The 9,473-nt window shown below is 44.1% G+C and overlaps 1 protein-coding gene across 1 annotated transcript; it reads right to left on the bottom strand.

The window, feature by feature from the left end:
* Positions 1–601: 601 nt before the first annotated feature.
* Positions 602–2,764, bottom strand: LOC133571875 (thrombomodulin-like). The gene has a single exon (XM_061924396.2). It carries the CDS (start codon positions 2,713–2,715, stop codon positions 1,249–1,251), a length of 1,467 nt encoding a protein of 488 aa, XP_061780380.1. The 5' UTR covers positions 2,716–2,764; the 3' UTR covers positions 602–1,248.
* Between the last annotated feature and the right edge of the window lie 6,709 nt (positions 2,765–9,473).

Below are 9,473 nucleotides of genomic sequence, written 5' to 3'. Positions count from 1 at the left end.
GCCCGCAACTTTGAATGACAAATATAATAATACAACATTAAATGACAAATATAATAATGCAACATTTATTGACAAATATAATAATGCAACATTTATCGACAAATATAATAATGCAACATTTATTGACAAGTATAATAATGCAACATTTAATGACAGATATAATGTAACTTTTATTGACAAATATAATAATGTAACATTTAATGACAAATATAATAATGCAACATTTATTGTCAAGTATAATAATGCAACATTAAATGACAAATATAATAATGCAACATTTATTGTCAAGTATAATAATGCAACATTAAATAACAAATATAATAATGCAACATTTATTGTCAAGTATAATAATGTAACTTTTATTGACAAATATAATAATGTAACATTTAATGACAAATGTAATAATGTAACATTTAATGACAAATATAATGTAACTTTTATTGACAAATATAATAATGTAACTTTTATTGACAAATATAATGTAACATTTAATGACAAATGTAATAATGTAACATTTAATGACAAATATAATAATGTAACTTTTATTGACAAATATAATAATGTAACATTTAATGACAAATATAATAATGTAACTTTTATAGACAAATATAATAATGTAACTTTTATTAACAAATATAATAATGCAAGTAGCAGCAAATACTTTGAATATTTTACATTCATGGGCTTTCTTACAGTTATCAAATGCAAACATCACATTAAAATATAAATATGATTAATAATACACTCAGATCACGTGACTTAATTGATAAATATTTCACTGCCAGAAATTTTACAGTATTTTGTCGGAATATACAATATTGACAGTTTCTTTGCAGGCTTTTAAAGACAGACAAAACACTGCAAATACTAAAATAAACAGTAAATAAAGCAAACAAATTCTAGGAAATGGTGTCTTTTCCCAAGTTTTTATGATTTGAAAATAAGAATATCGACTTTGAAAATAAGAATATCGACTTTGAGTTGCGTCTCTACGAGACAAGTCACAATATTTATGACTTTTAGGAGTATCAAATTGGCTAAAATGCTAACATGTTAGTTGGTCGAGAAATGGGTTTGATTTTGGACAATTTAAGTGTGACCAGGAGTAACAGTTGAAAATGTTATTAATAATAACAACAATAATAGTAATCATCTGTCAGCAGGGAGAGCAACCTGACACGCTTTGTCTGAAGCGTGGAAGTCACGTGGTCACACGGTGAGAGTCACGTGTCCCACTCTCGTTGCGCACTAAAGTCTTTGCAGCTCGCTTTTGTCCCACGAGAGTTTCTTGTAGGTCTCCGTGCTCACCTGCTGCAGGTAGAAAATGTCCACGCGCGGCCTCTTGATGGAGGAAACTTGCAGACTTCCGCAGCGTTTGTTGAGGCGCTTGACCAGGAAGTAGACGGAGCCCAAAGCCAGCAGCACGAACACTCCGATGCCCAGAACGCTTCCAGTCTTCACGTAGGGCGGAAGTGCGACGGGCCGCGCGCCAGCAGGCGTGGGACTCTGGCGGGTGACGGGCGAGTCGTAGTCGTGCACGTGCACGCACATGTAGCCGTCAAACAAGGTGTAGCCTTCGTTGCAGGAGCACCAGAAGCTGCCGAAATTGTTGGTGCAGGTGTGAGCGCACTGCAGCTGGATCTCACACTCGTTGATGTCGGTGCAGTACGGAGTGTTGTTGCGGCGCACGTCCTGGATGTAGCCCTCGGGACAGAAGCACTCGTGCTCGTGCACGCACTCGGCGGGACAGTCTTGCTGCTCACAGTGCAGGTCGCACCTGGCGGGGTCGCGCTCGGACACCCTGTAGCCCTCACGGCACGCGCACGCGTACACGCCCTCGAACTTGACGCACATCATGTGCTCGCACTTCTCACACACGCGCATGTCCACGCACACGCCGTCCTCCTCCACCCAACCGTCTGTGCACGTGCACTCGAACCCGTCGCGGGTGCTCACGCACTCTTCGCCCTCGCCCGTGCAGGGCTCGTGGAGCGCGCACGCGTCCACGCGCACGCAGCCGCCTTCGCGGGTGGGCTCGTACCCGGCGGGGCAGCTGCCGTTCTGCCGTGACGTCACGCAGGTGATGAGGTTGGCGTGCAGATGTTGTCCTGGCGGACACGCGCACGACCCGGAAGTGACGTTGCAGCCGTGCTCGCAGCCGCCGCGCAGCACCTCGCAGTTCCAGGGCGCGCGGAGCCACGTGCGGCCAAAGCACAGATGCTTGGAGTCCGGGTGGCGCGCGCCGCTTTTTCCCGCCACTGCGATAGTTCCCTGCGGGAAAGTGTGGTTCAGCGCGATGTCCATCGGCGCCGTGTACGTCGCTGCGGCGCCCGCCGCCGTCGTGACGTCATTGCAGGGCTCCTCCACGGCGTAGGTGCACACGAATCCGCTCAGCTGGGTTACGCAGGGCGAACTTTGGAACGCCAACTTCCCGCCAAGCGTCACGGACACCGACGAGCAGTGGGGCGCGTTCTGCCCCCCCAGCCAAAAAGTGCCGCCGGCGGCGCGCCTCAAGACGCTCCCGACGTCCTCGTCCACAGATGTCGGCGGCAGCAAAGTCCCGCTGACGTTGCGGCAACTTTCCCGCGCTACGCGGAAGTCCGCGGTGTCCCGAAAGAGCGCGAAACACCGGCTACCGGAACAAAGTCCGCGCTGGCAGTGCGCGCTTTTCTGCAGCCCGTAGAGGAAAAGTGCGCACGTGAGGAAGGCGATCATGATGAAGAGGATGAGGATGAAGAGTCCGGACTGGAGGCTGCTCCACAATAAAAGCTCCCAGCCGCCATTTATAAACACGTGACCCCAGTTGGATCAGCACAGGAAGGAAGTTCCATTCTGGTGGGTCCTGCTCCACGCCTCCCACCGCGTTTGGATCTTATCACGCACTGACGCATTACACACACGCGCACGCACACGCCCATGCAGGCGCGCACACTCAAACAAAACTAAGGTGATGAATTACACAACATACTGCATAAATGACGTCACACCTGGCAGGTGTGTTGTAACACCTGCACGGATGAGTGACGACTAATTTCACTTCAAAATAAAAGCGCATGGCACTTTAGTACAAACAAATGACGTTAACAATGACAATAAGTCAAAATATTTGGCTCTTTTTTTTAAGTTATTAGAGACGGCTAATAAACAGTTAATCCAAATGTGTGAGTAATCATACATTTGTAGTATATTCATGGAGTTATGAATGGAATCATTTGCTAGCTGGAGCATAAAAACATGTTTACGACTTAAATGTGCTTTTCAACTTGAACATATATATATATATATATATATATATATATATATATATATATATATATATATATATATATATATATATATATATATATATATATATATATATCCATCCATCCATCCATTTTCTACCGCTTATTCCCTTTGGGGTCGCGGGGGGTGCTGGAGCCTATCTCAGCTACAATCGGGCGGAAGGCGGGGTACACCCTGGACAAGTCGCCACCTCATCACAGGGCCAACACAGATAGACAGACAACATTCACACTCACATTCACACACTAGGGCCAATTTAGTGTTGCCAATCAACTTATCCCCAGGTGCATGTCTTTGGAAGTGGGAGGAAGCCGGAGTACCTGGAGGGAACCCACGCAGTCACGGGGAGAACATGCAAACTCCACACAGAAAGATCCCGAGCCCGGGATTGAATCCAAGACTACTCAGGACCTTCGTATTGTGAGGCAGACGCACTAACCCCTGTGCCCGCAACTTTTAATGACAAATATAATAATACAACATTAAATGACAAATATAATAATGCAACATTTATTGACAAGTATAATAATGCAACATTTAATGACAGATATAATAATGTAACTTTTATTGAGGCAGATGCACTAACCCCTCTGCCACCGTGAAGCCCCATATATATATATATATATATATATATATATATATATATATATATATATATATATATATATATATATATATATATATATATATATATATAATAACATATGTTGTAGCTTTTATCCAACTCCCTAAGCATTTGGAAATACATTTACAGTAAGGAAGTACTAATTCATTTTCATATTGTTTGTATAATGTGTCATTGTTACATTTTTGTGTTCTCAGGAAGGTTGGAAGTTTTCCTCAAGTGACTAAAAGTGGAAGAGGAAGTAAAAAAAATACAATAGCCTTACTTCCTACATCCAAAGGTCATACAAAGACAACTCGATGAGAAGTGAATACTGCATGTAATACTAGAAGTCAATAACTGACTACGAGAAGAAAGTAGAAGTTATTACTTAAAGTATATAACTAAGTAATGAAATATAAGGTAATATATATAGTATCTAAAGTATATATAATATAATACACACACACACATATATATATATATATATATATATATATATATATATATATATATATATATATATGTGTGTATATATATATATATATATATATATATATATATATATATATATATATATATATATATATATATATATATATATATATATATATATATATATATATATACGTGTGTATATATATATATATATATATATACGTGTATATATATATATGGCTTGACCGGCCGTATATATATGTGTATATATATAGAATAGAATAGAATACAATAGAAAGTACTTTATTGATCCCTGGGGGAAATTCAGCACCACAATTCGCTCACAATAGACGATAATAATAATAACAATAATAAATAATATAATATATATAATATATTATATATATATAATATATGAATAATATAAATAAATTCTACATATACTCTACATTTAAGTGCAGTCAAGGAACATATGCATTATACAGTCTGATGGCTGTCGGTATGAAGGACCTCCTGTGTCGTTCCATGTTGCATTTTGGGAGTCTGAGCCTTCCACTGCTCATTCTCTCCGCAATGTCCGAGTGTAGTGGGTGGGAGGTGTTGTCTATAATGGCTAGGAGCTTTGCTAGGTTTCTCCTCTCTTGACACCACCGCCAGAGAGTCCAGCTCCACTCCCACCACGTAACTGGCCTTCTCTACCAACTTGTCCAGTCTGTTTGCGTCCCTCGCTCTCAGCCCACTGACCCAGCAGGCCACGGCGTACAAGAAGGCGCCCGCCACCACCGACTCGTAGAACATCTTCAACATCTTTGTACAGACGTTAAAGGATCCTAGCCTCCTGAGGAAGTAGAGGCGGCTCTGTCCCTTCTTGTAGAGTGCGTCAGCGTGTTTTGACCCATTCAGCTTGTTGTCGATGTGTACTCCCAGGTAATTATAATCCTCAACCATGTCCACATCGACCCCCCTGATGGAAACAGGGGTCGCCGGAGTACTCCTCCTTCCCAGGTCCACAACCAGCTCCTTCGTCTTGTGACAAAGTCCTCCACCAGTGCCCTGTATTCCTCATCATCACCATCCTCAATACACCCCACTATCGCAGAGTCATCAGAAAACTTCTGAAGGTGGCAGGACTCTGAGTGATAGTGGAAATTGGTGGTGTAGATGGTGAAGAGGAAGGGGGAGAGGACTGTGCCCTGCGGGGCCCCGGTGTTGCTGACCAGCCTGTCAGACACACAGTCCTGCAGTCGCACGTACTGTGGTCTGTCAGTCAAGTAATCAACAACCCAGGACACCAAGGGGACCTCCACCTGCATCGTCTCCAACTTCACACCCAGTAGCCCAGGCCATATGGTATCGAAAGCACTGGAGAAGTAAAAAAACATGACCCTCACACTGCTCGCAGGCTTGTCTAGGTGGGTGTGGGCTCGGTTCAGCAGGTAGATGACTGCGTCCTCCACTCCCAGACGGGGCTGGTAGGTGAATTGGAGTGGGTCCTGGTGGGGCTTGACTGTAGGGTGAAGTTGTTCCAGGACCAACCTCTCCATGGTCTTCATGATATGGGAGGTTAGAGCCACCGGCCTGTAGTCCTTCGACTTGCTGGGTCGCGTGCACTTGGGGATGGGGACCACGCATGAGGTTTTCCACAGTGTGGGGACTTTCTGCAGCCTAAGGCTCATGTTGAAGATGTGCTGGAGCACACCACGCAGCTGTGGGGCGCAGGCTTTGAGTACCCTGGGGCTCACGCCGTCAGGACCCGCGGCCTTGCTTGTTTGTAGCTTATTTAGCTGTGCATTCACCTGTTCTGCAGACAGACACACTGGGGGGGTCTCAGGTTGATGGGGGTGGGGGGGCATCAAGCTGAGGGTGAGGTGTTAAGTGGGGGGAGGTAGTCATTGGAGTTGGGGGGCTATGAGGAGGGAAGTGGGGGATGGATTGGTTCGCTGAAGTTGTTAGGGGGCCGGCTGGCATGTCTCGGGGAGGGCAGGAGCTTGTCGGAGCCACTGTGTCAAACCTGTTAAAGAACTGGTTTAGTTCATTGGCCCTCTCTGTGTCTCCGTCCACCCCTACCCCCCAACGGTTTGAGGCCGGTGATGGTCTGCGTACCTCGTCAAACCGCCTTCATGTTGTTGTCCTTCAGCTTCTCTTCCAGCTTCCTCCTGTAGTTCTTCTTGGCCTCCCTGAGTTTAGTCTTCAGCAGCCCCTGAACTCTTTTCACCTCCTCCCTGTTAACAGCATTGAATGCCCTCTTCTTCTCATTCAGTAGGGCTTTGATGTCCTTGGTCACCCACGGCTTGTTGTTTGGATAGCAGGTGACTGTCCTTGATGGGACATTTGAGTCAACACAGAAGTTGATATAGTCTGTGATGCACTCTGTGAGCCCGTCAATGTCCTCTCCATGAGGCTCCATAAGCACCTGCCAGTCAGTTACCTCAAAACAGCCCTGTAGTGTCTCTTGGATCTTTTGATCAGAGGCACATAACAGGGGTTGAGGTAAACAAGGTTGTGGTCTGACCGGCCCAGCTCTGGTAGCGGTATGGAGCTATACGCATCCTTGATGTTTGCGTACAGCAGGTCCAAGATCTTATTTCCTCTGGTGTGGCAGCTGACATACTGAGTGAAGTTGGGTAGGGATATGTCCATAGTAACATGGTTAAAATATCCCGAGATGAGGATGAGAGCTTTCGGGTGCTTGGTTTGTAGTCTGGCTATCGAACTGTGGAAGTGTTAGCAGAGGGGGAGATGTATACTGCCATCATGATAACATGCGGAATATCCCTGGGCAAATAATATGGTCTGAGTCCTACAGCGAACATCTCTATATTCGGGTCATAGTGGCGCTCCTTTATTGTGATATGACCGGGATGACAATATTTCTTATTAATAAACAAAACAAGCCCCCCTCCTTTCCGCTTGCCGTTGGTTCGGTCCCGGTCAGCACGGACCGTTTGAAACCCGGTTATAGAGACGTTACTATCCGGAACATCGTCGTGCAGCCACGTCTCAGTAAAACACATTAGGCTACACTCACGATATTCTTTCTGACTAGCGGCAAGCACCAACAACTCATCCCACCAACAACTCATCCATTTTATTTGCCAGAGACCGCACGTTACCCATGACGACGGAAGGAAGATATGGTTTATATCTCCTTCTCTCCCTCCTTGCTTCAGCCCTCTTCTGTCTCGAGCGTCTCCCTTTCCCTCGAGAGCCACGAGCACCTCCATAAGTCCTTTTTAGCTCCTACGGGATCTGATTAGTTAGCGCCGGGTCCGTTAGCTGGATGCTAATAACTGGTGCCGCTAACAACTGTTCCCTGGTGTAGATGAAAGAGGCTCTCCCCTCTTGTTGTCCGTCTGAGCTCTTCAGTAGCGTCCCCACCGTCAGTAGGACGAAAAAAACACTTCTAGACTGCATTTTTAGAAGGGCACGACTCGATAAAAAGTAAATGTAGAGTAAATGTAAAAAAGTATAAAAAAGTACAAAACAAACAAAGAACAAAGACAAAAGACAAAGACAGAGCGAACTGCAGCAGCGGCCGTCTAGATCGACGCACTTATTATATATATATATATATATATATATATATATATATATATATATATATATATATATATATATATATATATATATATATATATATATATAATCATAGCTAACTCAAAGTTAATTGTGATTAATTGCAGACAGATGGAATTTTCCGTCATTCATAAATGTACCAGATCATTTTCAAGTTTTTAATGCCATGACAGGACAATTAGTTTGCTTTAATAAATGTTTAGTTTTTTGTAAACGTGATGCTTTTTTAAACAGCTCAACACGCTTTTAAAGAGAATAAAATATTTACCTGCAGTGCGTTGGTGTCTTGCCAGAGTTTATGTTTTGTAGGAATACTGAATTGTTATTCCTGCTGTAGGAGCACTTGCATTCAGAGGAGAGGAATGACACTTTCATGTTCAGATAACAGTTTCACGGATTGATAACACCATCCATCCATCCATCCTATTTCTACCGCTTGTCCCTTTCGGGGTCGCGGGGGGTGCTGAAGCCTATCTCAGCTGCATTCGGGCGGAAGGCGGGGTACACCCTGGACAAGTCGCCACCTCATCACACAACATGTGGATTGTTACGCTCATGCTTCTATTGTCAAAGTAGTAAGTGTAATTACACAATGTGGGCTGCAGAGGGCAGTGGCAGGAATGCCTGTAGTATTAACCCTGGTCTTAGTGGAAGAGAAGAAGACGAGAAAGAGACTGTGGTGTTGTGTGTCGTGCCTCTGCATATTTAGTTGGACAGTGCTATTTGTGAACAGAAACAAATGGCTGACTTGTTCAAAGACAGTCTTCCTCCTTCATCTCGCTGACGCATTTACAATACACTTAATTTTAATCTGTCAGAAAACATTGATTTATGTAGAAATATCTCAGAATAACAAAATAGCATGGTCTATTGCAAAACGGTTTTTCCTTGTTTTGTTGGTTAAAGCGGATGTGAAGCGTAGCGCTATTATTGTGAAGCCGGACGTGTGTGATTATTATGAGAAAAGACTTGACTTGTGACAAAAGTCTCCAATAAAAGTGACTTTAGACTTCTTCTCTACCGTCTTTTTGCTGCTTAGCTTTCATTCCATCTTACTAAAGCAGTTTGAGTAACAATCTACATTTTATGTTTTTAATGCACTCAACTGTAACGTAAACACGGACATGAAGCTTCTCCTCTCTACAAGTGACAAAGCAGCGTTCGCTCCAACGATGTCGTCTAATGGCGATCGAAGAGAAAATGGTCTTGTCTTTAGAATGACTTGCCATGACTTTGGACCTGAGACTTCCATAATGTTCCGCTTTCTTTGTGCATTTCTGCTCACTATTTTCCACGCTTGTGGCTCCGAATTAACTGGACGCCATTACATTTCCTTAAGCTACGGAACGGGCCGAGGGTCAAAAAGGACTCAGGACGTTAATCATGCGTAAAAAAAATGATTGCCCTTAAGGGACCTTGTGTCACGGCTCGGGCGTGCGTCAGTGCGCATTCATCTGTGTGCAGCGCTGAGCGCAGCTCCGAGAGACCAGCGTCAGCGAGCAGCTGCAATCAATCGCCGGCAATTTACACACCTGGCGCTAATGAGAAATCCTGTCTTCAAAAGCCTGCA

Source organism: Nerophis lumbriciformis, linkage group LG29, assembly GCF_033978685.3.
Source record: "Nerophis lumbriciformis linkage group LG29, RoL_Nlum_v2.1, whole genome shotgun sequence".
Classification (NCBI taxonomy): domain Eukaryota; kingdom Metazoa; phylum Chordata; class Actinopteri; order Syngnathiformes; family Syngnathidae; genus Nerophis; species Nerophis lumbriciformis.
This window is presented reverse-complemented; position numbering and strand designations above follow the sequence as displayed.

Bases quoted from the DNA above. Each gene is read 5' to 3' on its own strand.
- LOC133571875 (XM_061924396.2), bottom strand. From the start codon at position 2,715: ATGATCGCCTTCCTCACGTGCGCACTTTTCCTCTACGGGCTGCAGAAA.